The sequence below is a fragment of the Kogia breviceps genome, chromosome 15 (genome assembly GCF_026419965.1).
Source record: "Kogia breviceps isolate mKogBre1 chromosome 15, mKogBre1 haplotype 1, whole genome shotgun sequence".
Lineage (NCBI taxonomy): Eukaryota > Metazoa > Chordata > Mammalia > Artiodactyla > Physeteridae > Kogia > Kogia breviceps.
Genome location: NC_081324.1, coordinates 899,628 through 921,969, shown reverse-complemented (window position 1 = coordinate 921,969; position 22,342 = coordinate 899,628). Strand labels below are relative to the sequence as shown.

Here is a 22,342-nt window from a genome sequence, read left to right as displayed (position 1 = left end):
CGGCATCATATCGACTGTGTATTAATACAGGGTATTCTATTGGGCCGTCAGTTGATTGTTTAGAATGTAAATGAAGCTGTTGATGGATCTGGTGACTGATGGCTTAAATTCCAATTAATCAATTGCTTCATCAGTTTCTTAATTCAGATCAAATATCTCCTGAACGCACACAATTCTTTCAGTGGTATTAAGAGAAATTAATGCTTTAGAACTAATTTTCATCAATCTCTTATAAATGCCAATATCTTTTTCACTTGTCTCCTAAGTGATGACATTATCGTGTAAGTGTTCGGGACATATTACAGTAGCTCAGCTGTCACTTGTTAGTGGGCGAGGGGCAGGTAAATGACACTGTTCTCATCCACATTCTCTCTGTGGTGCTATTCATCTCGCCACCAGCTTAAAAATTTCATGCAGAGTCATTAAGTCATATAAATGATTTAGAAATTAAGTTTAATGGCAAACGATCTGGTGTTACATATGCGAAGTCAATGTCTATTTTTCTTTTCTTGGGCACATACTGTAGCCTGTCTCTTTCAGACCTATTGGATTTGTGAGCTGTTGCAGGCAGTCTGCTAATATTACAGGGTAACTTATTACGACATATGACAGACTCATGTGCCCTGGCTCACGGTGTCCCATCAATTACTTTATCACCACTTGATGCGGCTCTCCTAGGTGACATATACATGAGTTGATCTTCATTTGATTGTCATTAAACCTGTCCTTTGCTGTCAACTCTTGTCAATTATACCAAATAAAATCAAGTATTCATAAGAAGTCAGTAATAGGATATAAGCAGACCATTTAATAATTCATGTTTACGGAGCCTTAACTGACAGCACTTGTAGCCAGTGCTCACTGTTAGAAAATTACTAGATATCCTTCGCGTAAGGCAAGTCGCGTGGGCCATACTTCTCATTTTGCTGCGGTTCATTCCCTCTCTCTGTCTTTCTCTCTGTCTCTCTCTTTAAATCATATCAGTTACTGTGAGCCTAGTAATGTAACTGTACTTGAAGGTACGTAATATGTCAGTTTCCTCTAAATTTTAAAAATAGCGTGTAATTATTTAACATGAGGCATATCCTTTTACTTTTAAGAATGGCAAGTATATTGTTTCCAGTGTTTAATAAGTTTAGAGACATCTAGATAAGGTATTAGTTTCACTTTTAGGAACACATAATGTTTGAAATTTAAGAGACTGTAGATATTCTCACCTTTTCTTATTTTCTATGTTAGAAAGCAAACCTGGAGAAGAGCTGTTGGCATTGATGTCTCCAAGTATGTGTCATGCAGAATCTAGAATCCAGTCCCTTTTAAGTTGCTTTTATACTTTATAAAACACACACATACAGATATATATAACCATGCATACATATATTTGTGGAAAAAAAAATCAATCTTGAGAAAAAGATTTAAGTGTAAAATCATGGGTACTGCAAATTTCCTTGTACTCCTTTTTAGTTGAAACCAGTTATTCTCCTTATCATAAATCTTTTGACAAATAATACATAACAAAATTTATTTACATAACTAGATATATTTTTCAAAGTGCATGAAATCAGATGAAGGTCTCATAGATATATCTTTAACTGATAAAATAGGTGATTGAAAAATCTTTTCTTAGCTCTCTATCTTATTATGTCTTACAGAAGTGACTTCACCTGTATGAATCTCCTGGATTCATGTTGGCAACACTAATGCCTGTGCCATCGGCAGTTAGAAGGATTAAACGTACTTGGTTAAGGAATCAGTGGGGCGCATTTCAGATACTGAATTGCTGGTGGCTGTAATTAGCTGAAAGTGCATTGGCTCCAAGAGAAAAGTATTTGGTATTTACGCGGAGTACGAGAGCAAGGAAATGCTTACAGATGTGCAGGGGTCCATTTCCTCTGGGGTGGACGTGGATTTGCACGGACCCATTTTAGTTTTAGAACATTGTGCAAAAGGTGCACTGGACTAAGCTGTGTAAAGATGTGTTCTTACATAGCTACCTTAGCTAGTTCCCCAAATTTGAGAAATAATTAGCTAAGTGATTAATAAGTTCCTGGTGTATACCATTCGCTGGCAGATTTTAATAGATTTTCCTCTAAATTTTACACCACCACTCCAAAGTAAGTCTTAGTTTTTCCGCTGTGCACATGGAAACCTTAATGAGGTGAAGTAAGTGGACAGGGAGCATCAGTGAGTGGATTATTAGGTGGTGCTCAGCCCAAGACTGGCTCTTCCCACTGCGACACCAGCTTTTAATTTTTGCCCTGCCTTCAGGACTGTTGACGTTTGGGGCTTGGTGTTTCTTTGTTGCGGTGGCTGGTCTCTGCACTGCAGGGTGTTGAGCAGTATTCTTGGCCTCGACTCCCCGGGTGCCAGGAGCGCCTCCCAGCCCCCACCCCCAGCGCCTACTGTGAAAACCAAGTCTCCAGACGCTTCCTGGGGCAAAATCGCCCTTGGTTGAAAATCGCTAGAGGATTGTTTCGTCGACGAAAATCCCTAAGATAAATCTTCAGTATTTGGTTGTATATCTTTTGAAAGTAATTGTTTTCTTGTTCTTCAGAGATATTTCTTGGTAAGAACAGATTGATTCTGTGGAATTTTAGCCATGACCTACCCCGGCTCCGTGTGAAGGAAGCTTCTACTCTAGGCCATGCAGCCGAGAAGTCGGGCTCCATCTCCCTGCAGCTCCCAGGCGAAGGCCAGGGCCTCACCCTGGAGGGGTGCCCGCCCGTCTAATCCTTCTGTTTTGCTGTAGTGATCACTACCGAAAGCTGACCTTGCGTACGGCAGCCTCTTCCTCTGGATAAAAGGGGAAAGGCCATGGGATAACTTATTGAGGAAATTAGCTGCTGAAGTGGAGAGGACATGCAGTGTGAGCTCTACTGCAGGACCGCGTTTGCAGTCAGCTATTCACCAGAGCTGCGCTGGTGCTGAGCTGTGCTGGTCAGAATAATTCTACATGAAATTGAGGGATAGGAGCCAACACCGATAGACCGGGGAAGGGGAGCTTGCAAATGCAAATATGAGAAAAGTACAATGGAAAGTAGTCTCCATCTTTGCGGGTGTTCAAATATATATTTAAATGTGAATTTCTGTAGTGCAGTTTCAGTTATTTGCAGTGTTCTTTTCCTGCAAAGAAAAAAAGTTTGTATAATACGTTTGGTGTGTATTTTCTGTGTTAATCTGAATATGTTTCTTAAAAAAATTTTTTTATTTTGTACTTTATTTAAGTCCACAAAAAAAGTGAGAAGGCAGCACAGAGATTTCCAGTACGCCCCCTGCCCTCACACCTGCATAGCTTCCCTCATCATCAGCATCCCCCACCAGATGATGCATTGCTGGCCATTGATGGGCTGACACTGACACATCATCCTCACCCAAATTCCATAGTTTACATGAAAATCCACTCTTGGTGTAGTACATTCTGTGGGTTTTGGCAAATGTATAATGACATCCATCCATCATTGTATATGTCACACAGAGGATTTTCACTGTCCTAGAAATTTTCTGTGCTCTGCCTATTTACCTCTACCCCCAACTCCATCCTGGGCAGCCATGGGTCTCGTTCGTGTCTCCATGGTTTTTTTCTTTTCCAGAATGTCATGTCGTTGGAACCACATAGTATGCAGCCTTTTCAGATTGGTTTCTTTTATTTGCTGATAAACATTTAAGGTTCCTTCTTCTCTTTTCATGACTTGATAGCTCATTTCATCGCATCGCTGAGTAATTCTCCATTGTCTGGGTTTGCCGTAGTTGATCCATTCACCCACTGAAGGACATGTGGTTGCTTCCAAGTTTCGGCAGTTCTGAATAAAGCTCGTATAACATCCGCACGCAGGATTTTGTGTGGACGTGAGTTCCCCAGCCCTTTTGGGTAAATGGCAAGGAGTGCGATTGCTGGATCGTATAGTAAGATTGTGTTCAGCTTTGTCAGAAACCACCGAACTGTCCTGCGAAGTGGCTGCGCCATTTTGCATCCCCACCAGCAGTGATGAGCGTTCCTGTTGCTCCGCATGCCCGCAAGCCTTGGTGTTGTCAGTGCTCTGGAGTTGGGCCATTCTCGGAGGTGTGGAGTGGTGTCTCGTTGTTTTACCGTACATTTCCCTGATGATGTCATGTGGAGCATATCTTCATATGCTTATTTGCCATCTCTGTATCTTCTTTGTTCTGGTTTGGCCCATGTTTTAACTGGATTGTTTTCTTATTGTTGAGTTTTAAGAGTTCTTTATATATTTTGGATAACAGCCCTTTATCAGATGTGTCTTTTACAAATATTTTCTCCCAGTCTGTGCCTTGTTTTCTAATTCTCTTGCTGATATGTTTGCAGAACAGACGTTTTAAATGTTAATGAAGTCCAATTTATCAGTTTCTGTTTTTGTTTTTAATGGATCACGTCTTTGGTGTTGTGTCGAAAAAGGCACCACCATACCCAAGGTCATCTAGGTTTTCTCCTAGGTTGTCTTCTAGGACTGTTATAGTTTTGCATTTTGCATGTAGGTCTGTGATCCATTTTGAGTTAATTTTTTATGAAGGGTGTGTAGGTCTGTGACTAGATTCATTTGTTTTGTGTGTGGAGGTCTGGTTGTTCCAGCACTATTTGTTGAAAAGGCTATCTTTGCTCAATACTACTGCCTTTGCTAGTTTGTCAAAGATTACTTGACTATATTTATGGAGTTCTATTTAAAGTATCTCTATATTCTGTTCCCTTCATCTGTGTCTGCTCTTTCACCAATACCAACCACACTGTCTTGATTACTGTAGCATTATAGTAATTTTTTTTCAAGGTTGGTGAATGGTTTTACTTTTGAAGTGAATTTATTGTTTTTCATTTTTACTGTGTTCAAACACACGTAACATAAAATACACATAACCCCCAGCCCTGGTGCCACTGTTCTACTTTCTGTCTATGAATTGGACACTCTAAGACCCTCGTGTAACTGGATTCAGATAGTATTTGTCTTTCTGTGACTGGCTTATTTCACTGAGTGTAATGTCCTAAAGGTTCATCCCTGTTGTAGCATATTGTAAAGTTTCTATCCTTTTTAAGTCTGAATAATACTTCCTTGTATGTATGTACAACATTTTCCTTATCTGTTCATCCATCAGTGGACACTTGGGTTACTTCCGTGTTTTATTTATTGTGAATAATACTGCTATGAACATGAGTGCACAAATGTCTCTTTCAGACCTTGCTTTCAGTTCTGCTGGGCCTGCACCCAGAAGTGGAATTGCTAGGTCATATGGTAATTCTTTAAAAAACTTTCTTAGAACCTGCTGTGCTGTTTTGCTTTGAATGTCTTCTTCCATGCTTCCACTTCCAACCTTTTTGTATCTTTGTGTCTACAGTGAGTCTCTCGTAGGCAGCGTGTGGTTGGAGCGCGTCTTTGTCCACACTGCCAATCTCCTGTCTTTGGTAGGAGTCTGAATGATATTTACCTATTTACATTTCAAGTGATCGCTGATGAGGAGCAACTTCTTTCATGGTGCAGTTTGTTTTTGTTACGCCTTATAGCTGGTCCTTCATTTCCTACATCACTGTCTTTTCTGGTTGATATTTCATAGTAAAATATTTAAATTCCTTTCTCATTCCCTTTTGTGTATATTCTATAGCTATTTTCTTTGCGGTTTCCATGGGAATTACATTTAATATCCTAAAGGTAAAAAACTCTAATTTGAATTGATACCAACTTAACTTCAATAACATAGGAACTCTGCTTCTTTATAGTTCTGTCCTCATCCTTTCCGTTGCTGATGTCTCAGAATTACAGCTTCATACACTGTGTTCCCCAGACATAAACTAATAATTATTTTAAATGCATTAACCTCTTAAATTATGTAGAAAACAAGATTAGAAGTTACAAACCAAAGTTACAGTAATTCTGGCTTTTAGACTAATAATTTCTTTTCTTTACGTTTATTAATCTCTTAAATCGTGTAGGAAAAGTGCAGTTCAAACCATTCTTACAATAATACTAGCTTTTATAATTGCCAGGCATTAATAACCTTTACTGAGATCTTTATTTCTCCACACAGCTTCAAGTTACTGTGTACTGTCCTTTCATTTCACCTACCAGACTGCCGTGAGCACTTCTTGCAGGGCAGGTCTAGTGGTCACTAGCTTCCTCAGCTTTTGTTTACTTGAGAATGTTTACTTGATTTCTCCCTCACATTCAAAGGGCAGTTTTGCTGGATTTAAGATACTTGGTTGACAGTTTTTTTCTTTTAGCACTTGAGTTGATTGGTTCACTGCCTTCTGGCTTCCATAGAAATGCCATCTCTTTCTGATGAGAAATCTGGTGGTTATCTTACTGAGGATCCCTTGTATATGATGATTCTCTTTTCTCTTGCAGTTTTCAAGATTCTCTTTGTCTTTTTGAAAGTTTGATTATAATGTGTCTTGGTGTGGGTCTGTTTGAGTTCATATTACAGGCATACTTCAGAGATAATATGCAGGTTTGGCTCCAGACCATGGCAGTAGAGTGAATATCACAATAAAGAGAGTCACACAAATTTTTTGGTTTGCTGGTACATGTAAAAGTTATGTTTACACTATACTTCAGTCTATTAAGTGTGCAGTAGCATTATGTCTACAAAAAAGTACAACCTTAATTAAAAAAACAAAAACAATAATTTTTGTCTTTGTAGTAACAATTTTACTACAATAGTAAAATCAGAGAACAATGATCACAGATCATCATAACAAATATAACAATAATAAAAAGTTTGAAATATTACACGAATTACCAAACTGTGACAAAGAGATGCAAATAGGGCAGATGCTCTTGGCAAAAACAGCCCTGATAGCCTTGCTTGATGCAGGGTCGCCACACACTTCCAATCTGTAAAAAAAAACCATAGCGTCTGCAAAGTGTGACTAAAGAACCTATGTCTGTGCTTGGATTTTGTTCAGGTCCTTGGGAGTTTATATTCATGTCTTTCATCAAATCTAGGAAGTTTTCAGCCATCTGTTCCTTCTTCTCTGTCTTGTCCTTCGGGGTCTCCCACAGTGCATATGTTGGTCCACGTGACGGTGTCCTATGGATCCATTTGTCTCTGTTCACTTTTTTCCCATCTTTTTCCTTCTGTTCCTCAGGTTGGATCACTTCCATTGTCCTGTCTTCAAGTTTGCTCATTCTCTGCTATGCCTGCTCAAATCTGCCTTTGACTCCCTCTAGTGAAATTTTCATTGCCCTTGAATTTCTTTTCCATTTCTTTTTGGGTTTTCTCTCTCTTTATCGATATCTCCATTTTGTTCATACATTGTTTTCTTCACTTTCTCATCTTTCTTTAGTTCTTTGAGCATCTTTTCAGACAGTTGCTTTAAAGTCTCTGTCTAGTAGAACTACCGTCAGGTCTTTTTTGAGGACAGTCTGTTTAAGTTTTTTCCATTAAGTTGGCCATACTCTCCTGTTTTTGTTTTTGGTCTCTTTTTTTGAACACTGGACATTTCAACCTAATAATGTGGTAACTCTGGAGATTGTCCCCCAGTGGTGGGACAGCTGGAGACTTATAATAATAGTAATGGCATTGGAGTGAAACTCCTCAAGTACTGGAGCTCATTCAGCACACACAAACACGCACACGCACACACACGCATGCACACATGCCTAATTGGTCTCCTTCTGAGGATGGCAGGGTACTAGTTCATTGCCTTGAAATGTGGGTAAATAACAACAGGAGTCAGTGCTTTCTTATAGGAACTTTTCCACCAGGTGAGCCAACTTGATCCAAAGAGCAGAAGCCTCTCCTTTTACATTTTAATCTAGGTAAAAGGTGACAAAGAAGGATAGACTGCTGCCCTCTGCACCCTCTAGTGTAGTAACGGGTACCTCTAGTGGGCATTAAGCATGAAGGGCTGTTGGCATCAGAGAAGAGCAGGACATTGTACCTCCGGGCGGAAGCAGGGCAGCACTGCTGAGGGTCATTGGAGTCTGAGCTGGGCTTTGTGTGCAGGAGCCAGCGTCGTAGAACCCGCAGAGGGAAGGGGGGCAGGGTGGCCTGGACCCTGAGTGTTCGGTCAGCAACTCGCAGAACCAGCCTTTCAGCAGGCAGATTGGAAGGAGGGGTGGGGAGGGCCTGGGGTGAAAAGTGACTTTACAGACATTCCCAGAGTGGGCTCTGCGGTGGTACTGAGGATGTACATCTGCACAGGGAAGTACAACTGACATTCCTGCTTTACAGGCAGGGAAGGGGCTGCAATGGGGTCGGGGCACGTGCAGCATCTCCTGAGGGGTCTCACGGTTGTGCACAAGGTATTTATCTTGTAGTAATTTCTAAGGTGTACGTATGCTTGTGTGGCTTTCTATAACTTTTATTTTACAGTTAATTTTTTTTTTTTTTTTTTTTTTGTACGCGGGCCTCTCACCACTGTGGCCTCTCCCGTTGCGGAGCACAGGCTCCAGACACGCAGGCTCAGCGGCCACGGCTCACGGGCCCAGCCGCTCCATGCCATGTGGGATCTTCCCGGACCGGGGCACGAACCCGCGTCCCCCGCATCGGCAGGCGGACTCTCAACCACTGCGCCACCAGGGAAGCCCTACAGTTAAATTTTTGAAAAACCTCAAATGTCACTTGAATTCATTATGTGGTTAAACTACTAATTTGTTACTTTGTTTTATCTGATTTCTTTTATATTTTAAGGGTCACTTTTTAAGCGTTTGATGTGATTTGGCTCTTTAATTATGTGAATCATGTAGGATCTCACGGTGAACAGTGTAAAATAGGGTGCACCCCCAGAGGTGTTGCTTCTAGTCTGCCCCTTCCCTCTCCCCTTCCCTCCTGTGCGTAGCGTCCCTCCCTGCACATGCGCACACAGACGCACACACGCTTTCCCCACCTTGCTCTCCAGTAGCTGGTGTTACTTTGTTCCCTGTGTTGTGCACCTGGCTTTTTTCATTAGATGGTATATATCCTAGAGAGATTTCTCAGTAGAAATGGAGGACTTTCTCATCTCTTTTTCTTTTTCCTTTCTGTTTCTTTTTCCTTCCTTCCTTTCTTTTTTTTCTCTTTTTTTTCACTGCTGCATGTGCTCCCTTATATTCAGCTGATTCCCTGATTTTGTGTTCCCACTCCTCTGGTTATGATTAATAATGTTGCAAAGTTGCCCTGTATGTGTGTGTTTTGTGCTTTGCTGTTGTGTATGAGGATACATTATAAGAAATGGGGGCTTCCCTGGTGGCGCAGTGGTTGAGAATCCGCCTGCCGATGCAGGAGACACGGGTTCGTGCCCCGGTCCGGGAGGATCCCACATGCCGTGGAGCGGCTGGGCCCGTGAGCCATGGCCGCTGAGCCTGTGTGTCCGGAGCCTGTGCTCCGCAACGGGAGAGGCCACAACAGTGAGAGGCCCGCATACCGCAAAAAAAAAAAAAAAAAAAAAAAAAGAAATGGTATGTCAGCATGGGCAAAGAGTAAATGGATTTTTGTCATTTAATATTTTTTATGTTCAAAATTTGATGGGGTTGTGAGTATGACAGTAGCTCTTTTCAGGCTTTAGCATTTTAGCTGTGCTTTTATTATTGAGCATATGTTTTATAGTGGTACATCATATATTTTATTAGCAAAGTTATATCACATACTCTTGGGTATTTTTGTATATTTACTTATTATTGTGTTATTATCAAAACATAAGCTAAAGGTGGAAACGATCGATGTAGGCTTTCTAAAATAAGTAAACCTTTATTACTAGTAAACCTTAATAGTCTAGAACACCAACCAGGAGATAAGTGAATAAACAATTAATGACCTCTATCTTTTCAGCAGACTCATTTTGTGAGTCAAATAAATAGTACTTTTAAGGATTTTTGTTAATGGGAATCTGTAGATATATCATTTCTGTATCCCACTGGGCTGTGAATTGTGGCTTTACAGTACCTGTAACTCAGGAGTTTTTCTTCTCTTATTCCAAGGTTCATGTTTTATTCGAACTGATCAACTCGATGGTGAGACTGACTGGAAGCTGAAGGTGGCGGTGAGCTGCACCCAGAGGCTGCCGGCTCTGGGGGTGAGTGTTGCTGTCATTACTCCATCGTTCACTGTAGCGGCCGTTTTTGTGCACGAAGTACAGTTCTGTTTATACCAACTAACTGAATTAATGCGTTGATAATGTTATAAAATAATTTCTTCATTACTAAATTCATTGAAAATTATGCCTACGTAATTCCTCTGGTGTCTTAGCACATAACCTTTTTGAGGTATAGTTTTAAAGGTTCCTTTTGGCTTGACTCTTAGGTTTTCTTTCTCTTTCCTTTTTGTTTCTATTTTTAAAACCCCCCTCATTTGAGTAATCTTTGAAATCGAGAACTCTTGGTGGGGTTAGATACATCCATTCTTGGTAACTGACTGACTCCCAGGAGACTGTTCAAATGCTGCTTTGGTGGAACTCCCATGGGCTTCACCCAGCCTTGGACACCAGCCTGTCCACTTCTGCTTTTCCCTTTGAAGGTGGAGAGCCCTCTCTAGCGAGGGGGAAGTGAAGTGTTCCTGTGTGTTTCGGCAGAGTGAGAAGGGGAAAGGCACCTTTGGACTTCTTGCTTGGCCTTTGCTGCCTGGGGAACGGGCAAGAGGTGGCACCAGAGGGCACAGTACTTACGGATTTCAGTGTTTTTAGTGATCTCCGAAACATATCTCTCACAAGCGCTCAGAATCTCCTAAACTGCTATACATCTTTTTTTTTTTTTTTAATCAAAATCACGGTTGTGGTCATTTGGTGTTTGTTTTGTGTTATACGTATGATTTATCTGAATGAGAGAAGCTTTATCTTATGTGATTTGCTGATATTCACTGGAGAGTAAAGAAAGGTTGAGGTGTCTTCAGAATGACCTTGGACCCAAGCAGTTGTTGGTTAAGGGAAAGGAAATGGAATCCTCTGGATTTGGTCCCTTTCCTTAGATGGGTTGGATTTGATAGGAGTAGCTACTGCACATAGCTTACAGTTAATTACTGTGAAAAGCAGGAACCTTCCTTATTGTAAATATTGCATTTTTTGGAAGCTAAATCTGTTTGACATATATAAGACTTGGCAGTATTTTGTTTCTTTAGGCATTTTCCATTGCTAGTACTTCAGGTAGTACCTAGGTTGAAATTCATTCCTTGCTTAGAGTTTGTTGGATTTCTTGGATCTGTGGGTTCATGGTTTTCTTCTCTTTTCCATCTTCCTTTCTGCCCAGACCCCTCTCTCTGGGCCACGAGCGACAAGTGTGTTAGACTTGATGGTCCTGCAGGAGTCGAGCTTCTGCTGCTCTCTTCTCCGTCTTGTTCTCTTTCTGTGACTCAATTTCGACAGTTTCTGTTGCTCTGTCTTTTTTTTTTTTTTTTTTAGCTGCACAGCTTTTGGGATTTTAGTTCCCTGACCAGGGATTGAACCCGGGCCCTCGGCAGTGAGAGCGTGGAGCCCTAAGCACTGGAGCGTCAGGGAATTCCCATTTTGCTCTGTCTTTAAAATTCACCAATTTTACCCTGTGCCATGTCTAGTCTTCTGTTAAGATCACCCAGCGAATTTTTTTATTCCAAATATTGTATTTTTTTTTTTTTTTTTTTGCGCTACGCGGGCCTCTCACTGTTGTGGCCTCTCCCGTTGCGGAGCACAGGCTCCGGACGCGCAGGCGCAGCGGCCACGGCTCACGGGCCCAGCCGCTCCGCGGCACGTGGGATCCTCCCGGACCGGGGCACGAACCCGCGTCCCCTGCATCGGCAGACGGACCCTCAACCACCGCGCCACCGGGGAAGCCCCCAAATATTGTATTTTTAATCTCTGGAACCAGGTTCCACCTGGTCACCCATTTTTGTTATTGTTTGGATACTTTGCTTTCCTAATATGTTCATGGTTTCATTGAAATCTTTCGGCAGTTTGTAACGCTTCTTCTTCACCTGTTAGTGCCGTTGCCTCTGTTATTTTGGGTATGTTTCTTCTTAAAAAATGTTCTCCTTGTTACAGGTCACACTTTCCTGCTTCCTTGCACAGCTGGTAATTTTTAGTTGGATGCTGGATATTGTAAATACTCTATTTTTTTCTTCCTTCAAAACCTATTGATCTTGATTTTCTTAGTTCAGTAACTTGTGGATAAACTTGATCTTTCTAAGACTTGTTCTTTTTTTTTTTTTTTTTTTTTTTGCAGTACGCGGGCCTCTCACTGCTGTGGCCTCTCCCGTTGCGGAGCACAGGCTCCGGACGCGCAGGCTCAGTGGCCATGGCTCACGGGCCCAGCCTCTCCGCGGCATGTGGGATCCCCCAGTACCGGGGCATGAACCCGTGTCCCCTGCATTGGCAGGCGGACTCTCAACCACTGCGCCACCAGGGAAGCCCCGTCCATCAATTTAAATTTGTAGCTTCATATAATTTGACATTAGGTATAGACTTTTTTTCGTAGGAGAGAAAGCTCTAATTTCATCATGGACATAGGCAAGGCAATTTGGTTTTTCATCAGACAGCTTACGCTGTCCATAACTGTCACTCATTTTGACTTTTCTGTCTCTAACGTGATGGACCTGGGGAGTGTTTGGTGACATGCGCTGTTTGTCACATCATCAGTGGAGCGTTGTGTCCATAGTGACAGCAAGAATGAATAAACCTGCAGTCCTTAGAGCTCTTTCTACAGAACTGAGGACACCCCAAGAATAAGCTCTCTAATTCTGTTGTGTCCAGAGCACCTAATGTGATCAGAGAATTGAAATGTAGTTGGAGCGGTGCTGCCGATCCAATCCTGTGACGGCAGGTCCGGCTTCTTGCTGTCGCGGACATGGAGACGTGTGGGAATGTGTTTCTGCTCTTGTGATCAGGCAAATTTATTAACAACGAGGGCACAGTAATTTTCAATAAATCATGACTCGCTGATGTATTTCAAAAGATCCATAGAGCAGTAAACAATACCATTTATATTTAATTAGTTTTATTGAACGAAAGGCAATTTTATTGGTAATGAACCACGTTATGATTAAGGATGTATTTTAATGACCTTTAAGTAATGCGAACAAATGTTGCCCTTGACCTAACAGCAGAGGCTTTCCTACATTATTGAAAACTTCAGAATGATTTTTAAATTATCGTGAAAAGCTTCGAATGACATTCTCATTATTGTGCCATTATTCAGTCATTTGATGTCTGACGTACTAGATGAAATGCATTCCTCTAAATGTTCACGTGCACGTGGAAATACGGCGGTTCTTTATTTCCACGTATCGGAAGGTCGAGTCTGTTATAGGAGAGCGTCACCTTTTGAAAACGACGGTGACGGTGTAGGACTTAAATGATGATCCTCCAGCCTGCCTCGTCCCAGGGGTCGGTCGGCTGTCTTTTCACAAGTCTAAAATTATTACGCCATGCATTTCTTCTTGTGTGAGCTAGCCTGGCTTACTGAACTTGAAAATGAATTTTTATTAGTTAGCGTATAATCTGAGCTGCAGTAGCAGACCCACTGTGGTGAGCTGGTGTGTTCACCCTTCCTCCAGTGCAGCGCCTCTGTTCTTCAGAACCTTGAAAACGAACCTGCACGTATTTTGCAGGCCCACCGGAAGGCACGTGAATGAGCTTCCCCAAGTTTAACAAGCTCTCAGAGAACTCTCAGGGCAGATGGGGGTGAGCTGTCCCTGTGCCCCACTGGCGTTCTCAGCTGCCAGGTGCTGTCTCAGCCTCAGGGGTCTGTGTGGCGGTTGCCGTGTAGGCAGTGGCTCCCTTGCAGCCTGGAGTCACGGCTCCCCTGCTGCGTCTGGAACTCACTAGTGGCCGTGGTGTTCTCTGCGGAGGATCAGTCATGAGCTCAAACCTTCCTAAGGCTTTGGCAGCACTGCATTCCATGTGTGAAGTCCCTTTCTGCTTTGAGATCTCGAGTGATACATCCCAGCTCCCTCCCCTCACAGCCCAGAGGCGGGCGGTCCCCCGGCTGAGAGCGCAGCTCTGTGGTCCGCAGCCGCTGTCCGGGCGTCTGCTCCCCGCAGCCTGGCGTCTCACGTGTCCCTTCCTCCGATTTAGGTTTCTTGAATATATTTAGAAAGCTGACTTTCTTTGTTCATTGGCTTTTCAGCTATTCTACCTCTTGGCATTTTTTTCCTAGTTGCTAGAGATGGCAATAGACATTGAACTAAAAGTGTATCGTGAGCACTTAACGTTATATCACTTCACATTAAATTAAGAACCTTGTAATTGAATAGATCCATTTACCGCACTCATTTTGGAGGCTGAAGCACATTGCACGTTTTTTGTGTGCATATATATTTGTATGCATTGATATACTTTTTTTATGTGCGGTGTATCTACATATATCATAAACTGTTGTTTTATCTGTATCTTAAAGAAATAAAGTGAAAAGACAGGATTTTTGTTTTTCTTTTGATATTAACCATGTTTGTTCCTTACCATTCCTTCCTAAATATCTGAGTTTCTACTGGATATCATTTCCCTTCAGCCTAAAGAACTTCTGTTAGCATTTCTTGTAGTGTATGTCTGCTGGCAGTGAATTCTCATTTTCATTTATCCAAAAATATCTTAGTTTCACCTGTCCTGTTTTTGTGAAGGATATTTTTGCTGAATATTGAATTCAGGGTCAACCAGTTTTTTCTCCCCACAGCACTTTAAATATTTCGCTCCATTGTGTTCTGCTTTCATTATTTGTGATGAGAAATCAGTGTTATTTTGCTAGTTTTTCCTGCATGTCATGTGTCATTTTTCTCTAGGTATTTTTGAGATTTTTCTCTGTCTTCGGTCTCTTATTTAGCTGTGACTTGATTGTTTTAAATTTTACTCATCTGTCTAGGGGTTTGCTGGGCTTCCTGAATCTGCACATTTATGGCTGTCAGCCAGTTTGGCATATTTTCAGTCCTTGTTTCTTCAAATACCTTTTCTTCCTCATTCTCTCTGTGTGCTGCTTCCAGGAACGCAACTGCAAACTCCTGCTGTTCTCTCGGGGACACTGCAGCCATACTCATTTTTAAGATCTCTCTCCTCTGTGTTCTTCAGATTCATCATCTCTTGACCTGTCTTCAAGTTCACAGACTCTGTTCTCCAGTCTGCTGTTAAGCCATCTAAAGAATTTATTTCAGATGTATTTTTTTCAGTTCTAGAATTTCCAGTTGGTTCTTTTTCTGTATACACGTTTTCTTTTTCTCTGCTGTGGTTTCCTATTTGTTTATTGTTTAGGAGAATGTTTTCCTTTAAGAATTTGAGATGTTCTAGTAACTGCTTTAAAATTCTCATCTCTTAATTCCGATGTCCAGTCATCTCAGAATTAGTCTTCTTTGATTGGATTCTACTTGAATGTGGATCCTGTGTTCTCATTTCCTCCTGTGTCTGGACATTTTGACTGGATCTTCAAGATTACTGATGCATTGTAGAGGCTGGATTCTATGATGTTCTTTGGAAGAGCACTGGGGTTTTTGTTTGGTTTTGTTTTGACTCGTGGTTAACTGGCTGAAGTCAGACTGCCAGCTCCATCCGCCCTTCTGTGAGGAGCTGCGGAGGCCTCTGTTCCTTTCTTCTGGCTGAACCGGACTGCTTGGAACCTAAGTGCACGGGACCCGCCTGCACCAGCGGCTCGGGCCCAGCATCAGCGCACACAGCACTGCGGCCCCCTGAGGCCTCCCGTTCCTCTCGCGCTTCAGCGTCTGTGGTCTGACCTTTGTTCTTCATGTCTGGAAGTCTGTGTTTTCTAAGCGTTAGCAGCCATGAGGCAAAACCAAAACAAGACAGGAAACAGAAACGAAACCTATGAAAATGGCAAACTGTCTGTGATGGGGGATCCTCCAGTCCCCCAGTGTTGATGATCCTCTCGGAGGGCCCCCAGGGCTCAGCGTGCTGTCCTCCTTGTGGCCGTGATGCTTACGGTGAAAGGGCTCAGAGCAGTCAGCGCAGAGCACAGGCACAGGGCGACATCGCAGGAAAGCAGGCAAGAGCTTCCGGACTCCCCCCTCCCCCCAGGGGATGCACACAGGACACGCTGAGGTCCCCAACATAAGGTGGGAGCACGTGGGAAGTAGTTTCTACCAGGGAAGCTCATTAGGGACTCACAGGGCCTTTACTGGGGGCTGGGCCTGGAGGCACTCTCTGCCTGGCACGCACCACATGCCAGACGCACCCCGGTGCCTCCCGCCCCCCGCAAGAAGGGAAGTGGGTGTTCGGCGTGAGCCGTGTTGCAGGCTCTCTTATCTGGGAAGGGTGGCAGCTCTCCTGGGGTCCACATTCCCAACCCCAGCCAAGGGCCAGCCGTGCAAGCAGGGCTTCCTCGGGCCTGCTGTGTTACACCTGCTGCACGGCCCACTCGCTTGGCCGGGGTGTGTTTGCAGCACCGTTAGCCTCAGAGCCGGCGCAGCCGCGCGAGGCCAGCCCGCGCCCTCGCTGTCGGAGAGCCCTTTGGGAGGGTTGAAGCAGCGCCCGGCGCCGCCACCGAGGAGCCCGGCTGCCAGGTGTGCCCAGCGGCCCCGGTGGGTTTCAGGCGCCAGCCTCTGGCAGAAGCTCACGGGGCGGGGCGGGCCTCCTCAGCGGGAGGGGACCTGCGGACGCCTGCGGGGGGCTCGGGCGGTCTTGCCCTCCTCTCTCTGCTCCTCCGCAGGGTCAGGGCTCTGTTCCTCCTGTCGTCGCAGCACCCTCGTGCACCAGGTGGCAGCCCTAACTCTGTCTCTTCAGACATCCCCTCCTCCCCAGGCCTTTCAGCTGGAAGGGGTTTAGGCAAGAAACAAAGTATTTGTTGCAGGAAAATATTTTCCTGTAACTTAACCAGGAAGACACACCATGTTCAGGATGTGGTCAAGAGGAGCGCGGAATCCTCAGACTTTTTCAGACGGCTCTCCCTAGCTCCCACCGCTTCCGTCCTGAGCGTTAATCATGGACGCGGCCCAGGACAGGTCCCCGCCTTGCTGGGACGGCGCTCTTCGTAATCAGAGCGCAGCGTTCGGTGTGAGTCCCGGGAGGTGGGGCAGGCTTGCGGGCAGCCCCAGTGCCGCCCGGTGCCATGTGTCTCATAAGCGTCGCCGGCTGCTTGTGACACAACCTGCCGCGGGCAGCAGTTGTCCACTGCAGTCGGGAGAGTCCGCACACCTCTGTCGGCCTCAAAGACTGTTCCTTCGAGTTCTCTTCCACGCTCATCCGTACCGTCGGCAGCAGAACAGAAGAAAACCGTCACTTTGGGTAAATGAGATATGAAAAGTAGTAATTGGTAATGGGAAAATGTCCAAGTCATCTTGTTTAATTATTATGTAATTAATTCACATATTCTGTTTTCCAGGACCTTTTTTCTATCAATGCTTATGTTTATGCTCAGAAGCCTCAACAGGATATTCATAGTTTTGAAGGCACATTTACCAGGGTAAGTTAAGTCGTTTGTTAAACACAAATACGTTCATTGTGTGAGTTAAAAGTAGCAAACCTTTATTTTGAAAAAGTAATTAAATCAAAAATCAATTCAAACAACTTCTGAACTAAAAAGTGAAGACCTAGAGAATGTTTCAAGTTCTTAAATTTTCCTATAGCAAATATTTCTTTGGGATACATTCAGTACAGTTTTTGTATTTTTAGCATATTTACTTTTAAAAAAATTATTTATTTATTTATTTATTTATGTTTGGCTGTGTTGGGCCTTTGTTGCTGTGCGCGGGCGTCCTCTGGTTGCAGCGAGCGGGGGCTACTCTTCGTTGCGGCACAGCGGCTTCTGTTGTTTCAGAGCGTGAGCTCTAGGCGCGTGGGCTTCAGTAGTTGTGGCACGTGGGCTCAGTAGCTGTGGCTCGCGGGCTCTAGAGCGCAGGCTCAGTAGCTGTGGCGCACGGGCTTAGTTGCTCCACGGCATGTGGGATCTTCCCGGACAAGGGACCAAACCAATGTCCCCTGCATTGGCAGGCGGATTCTTAACCACTGGGCCACCAGGGAAGTCCCAGCATATTTACTCTTGATAAGATCCTTCTCCCTTCTCCCTTAAAATATTATGAGTCAGTACAATGAAGTAATTCAGCTATTTCAGTTTTGATTTTGGATAACAGTTAACACATTATGATATCCACATCATTTCTTGATTTTTATTATGAAGTCCAGTTTGTTTATTTTTTCCTTTGTTACTTTGCTGTCATATCCAAAAAATCATTGCAAAACCTAATATCATGAAGCTTTTGTCCTTTGTTTTCTTCTGAGTGTTTTATTATTGTTAAGTCTTGCATTTAGATCTTTGATCCTTTTTGAGTTATTTTTGTATATATTGTTAGGGAAGGGTAACTTCATCCTTTGCATATGGATATCCAGTTTTGTCAGCATCATTTGTTGAAAAGATTGTCCTTTCCCCATTGGGTGGTCTTGGCACCCTTGTCAAAACGTTTAACCTTATATGCAAGGTTTTTTCCCTGGGCGCTCTCCACTTTATTCCATTGGTCTGTATGTCTGTCTTTAGGCAGCACTATACTGTTTTGATTACTGTAACTTTGTATTACATTTTCAAATCAGGAAGTATGAGCCCTCCAGTATAGTTTTTCTTTTTCAAGATTGTTTTGAATATTTAAGGTCCCTTGATATTCCAGTGAATCTTAGGATGGATTTTTCTATTCCTGGAAAAAATGTCATTGCGATTTTGGTAAGAGATTGCATTGAATCTGTAAATCATTTTGGGTAATACTGACATATTAACAATATTCAGTCTTCCAATCCATGAACATGGGATGTGTTTCCATTTATTTATGTCTTTTTTACTTTCTTTTGGAAATATTTTGTAGTTTTCATTGTACAAATCTTTCACTTCCTTGGTTAAATTAATTCCTAAATATTTTATTGTTTTTGATGCTATTATAAGTGGAATTGTTTTTGTAATTTCTTTTTCAGATCGTTCATATATAGAAATGCAACTGAGTTTTGCATGATGAGTTTGTATTCTGCTACTTTGCTGAATTCATTTATTAGATCCAACCATTTTTCTGTGAACTCTTTAGGATTTTCTACATATACAATCATAACATCTGCAAACAGAGATAATTTTACATCTTCCTTTCCAAATTGTGCCTCTTATTTCTCTTTCCTGTACAACTGCTCTGGCTAGAACTTCCAGCATTATATAGTATGTTGAATAGTTGTGGTGAAAGCAGACATTCTGATCTTAGAGGAAAAGGTTTTAGTATTTCACCATTTGGTATCGTGTACACAGTGGGTTTTTCATATATGGCTTTTATTATGTGGAGGTAGTTAGTTCCCTTCTATTCCTAGTGTGTTGAATGTTTTTATTATCATAAAAGGGTGTTGAATTTTGGCAAATGAATTTTCTGCATCAATTGAGATGATCGTGTGGGGTTTTTCTCTTCATTCTGTTAATGTGATGTATTTTGTTGATTGGTATATATGTTGAACCATCGTTACATTTCAGGAATAAATCTCACTTAGTCACAGAGTTTAATCCTTTTAATATGCTGCTGAATTTGTTTTTTTGGTATTTTGTACAGGATTTTTGCATCATAGTTCATAGAAGATATTGGTCTGTAGTTTACTTTTCTAGTAGTCTCTTAGTCTGGCTTTGATATGAGGGTTGTGCTGGCCTCACAGAGTGAGTTAGGAAGTGTCCTTCCTCTTCAGTATTTTGGAATAGTTTGAGAAAGATTATAATATTCTTTAAATTTTTGGTAGATTTCACCAGTGAAGTCATCAGATCTAGGGCTTTTCTTTGTCAGGAGATTTTTGAGTATTGATTTAATCTCTATGAGGTATAGGTCTGTTTAGTTTTTTTTATTTCTCCATGATTAGTCTTGGTAGATTTTGTGTTTTTTAGGAATTTGTCCATGTCACCTAGGTTTTCCTGTTTGTTGGCGTATGGTTGTTCATAATACTCTCTTATAATCCTTTTAAGTTTTTTAGAATCATAGTAATGTCCCTACTTTCATTTCTAATTTTAGTAATTTGAGTCTTCCTTTTTTTCTTAGTCCATCTAGCCAAAGGTTTTTCAATTTTCTTGATCTTTTTGAAGAAGTAACTTTCATATTTATTAATTTTCCCTGTTCTTTGTTTTGTTTATCTCTGCTCTGTTCTTTATTTTTACCTTCCTTCTACTAACTTTGGGTTTAGTTTGTTCTTCTTTTTCTAGTTCCTTAAGTTTAAAAGTTAGGTTGTTGATTTGAGATCTTTCCTGTTTTGAAATTTAAACAATTATAATTTGTTATAAATTATATAACTATATAAGCTATAAATTTCCCCCTTAGCACCACTTATGCTGCATCCCATGGTTTTTTATAAATTATATTTTCCTTGTCATTTGTCTATAAGTATTTTGTAATTTCCCTTTTCACTGTAATTCATTGTTTTTTTTAACATCTTTATTGGAGTATAAATACTTTACGATGGTGTGTTAGTTTCTGCTATATAACAAAGTGAATCAGCTATACATATACATATATCCCCATATCTCCTCCTTCTTGCGTCTCCCTCCCACCCTCCCTATCCCACCGCTCTAGGTGGTCACAAAGCACAGAGCTGATCTCCCTGTGCTATGCGGCTGTTTCCCACTAGCTATCTATTTTACATTTGGTAGTATATATAAGTCCATGCCACTCTCTCACTTCATCCCAGCTTACTTACCCTTACCCCTCCCTCATTCATTATCTTTTAAAAAGAATGTTTGATTTCCACAATTTTGTGAATTTTCTGTTATTAATTTCTAACTACATCTTGTGGTTGGAGTAGATATAGATACTGTGTACGATATCTATTTTTTAAAATCTATTGAGACTTAATTTGTGGCCTAACATAAGGTGTATCTTAGAAAATACCTCATATGCACTTGAGAACAGTGTGTATGCTGTTGTTGTGTGGAGTGTTCTATATATGTCTGTTAGCTCTAGTTGGCTTATTGTGTTTAGTTCTCTATTTTCTTACTTCGGTCTGGTTGTTCTACCCATAACTGTGAGTGGGATATAAAAGTCTTCAACTATTTCTCCCTTCAATTCTATCAATTGTTGCTTCATATATTGTCTTTCATTAGGAGCATAATAGTGTATAATTATATCTTTTTGCCTTATTGAACATTTAATTAATACATAATGTCTGTTGTGATCCTTTTTGATTTAACATCTGTTTTTTTCTGACATTAGTATAGCCACCCCTGCTCTCTTTTACTCACTATTTGCAGGGAATATCTTTTCCCATACTTTAACTTTCAGCTTCTTTGTGTCTTTGGATCTAAAGTGAGTTTCTTGTAGATAGCATATAGTTGGATCATTTGTTTTTACCCATTCTGTCAATATCTGTCTTGTGATTGGTGAGTTTAATCCATTTATATTTGAAGTAATTAGTGATAAGGAGCAATTTACTTCTGTCATTGTACTATTTGTTTTCTATATGGCCTATAGTTTTATTGTCTCTCATTTCCTGCACTATTGTATTGTGTTTCATTGCGTTTTTTTTATAGTGAAATGTTTAAATTTCTTTCTCATTTCCTTTTGAGTATATTCTGTAGCTGTTTTCTTTTTGGTTACCATGGGGATTACATTTAACACCCTGAAGTTATAACACTCTAATTTGAATTTACATCAACTTAAGTTCAATAACATATTAAAACTCTGCTCCTTTACAGCTCTTTCCTCACCTCTTTCATTTGTAGTTGTCACAAAATTATATCTTTATATATTGTGTCCTAAAAATATAAACTAATAATTCTTTTAAATGTGTGAGTGTCTTAAATTATGTAGAAATAAGATTTGGGGTTACAAACCAAAGTTACAATAATACTAGCTTTTAGAATAATAACTTGCTTTTTTTCTCTAAATATATTAGTCTCTTAAATCATGTAGAGAAGAAAGAGTGCAGTTACAAACCATTGTTACAATAATATTTACTTTTTTTTTTTTTTTTTTTTTTTTTTTTGCGGTACACGGGCCTCTCACTGTTGTGGCCTCTCCCACTGCGGAGCACAGGCTCCAGACGCACATGCTCAGTGGCCATGGCTAATGGGCCCAGCCACTCCGCAGCATCTGGGATCCTCCTGGACCAGGGCACGAACCCGCGTCCCCTGCATCGGCAGGCGGACTCTCAACCACTGCGCCACCAGGGAAGCCCTCAATAATACTTACTTTTATAATTATTCATCTTCATTGAGATCTTTAATTCTCCATGTTGTTTTGAAGACTGTCTAGTGTCCTTTTATTTCAGTCGTCAGGACTCCCTTGAGCAGCACTTCTTGCAGGGAAGGTCCAGTGGTCACCAGCTCCCCTCAGCTTCTCCCCCACTCCCCAATTTGGCTAAGCATGCATTTAAAAAAAAATTGTTATTGGAGTATAGTTGATTTACAGTGTTCCTTCAGCTTTTGTTTATCTGGGAATGTCTTGATTTCTCCCTCACTTTTGAAGGACAGTTTTGCTGGATTTAAGATTCTTGGTTGACAGTTATTTTTCTTTTAGCACTTTGTCTATA

The 22,342-nt window shown here is 41.6% G+C and overlaps 1 protein-coding gene across 6 annotated transcripts in view; it reads left to right on the top strand.

Annotated features, from left to right (window-relative positions):
- ATP9B (ATPase phospholipid transporting 9B (putative)) overlaps positions 1–22,342 on the top strand; it is a 205,300-nt gene that overhangs the window by 62,459 nt on the left and 120,499 nt on the right. For all 6 annotated transcript variants that reach the window (XM_059040457.2, XM_067015936.1, XM_067015933.1 and 3 more), the window contains 2 exons: positions 9,900–9,994; positions 17,202–17,282. In XM_059040457.2, coding sequence (XP_058896440.1) covers positions 9,900–9,994; positions 17,202–17,282 — 176 coding nt within the window. The remainder of the gene's footprint in view (positions 1–9,899; positions 9,995–17,201; positions 17,283–22,342) is intronic.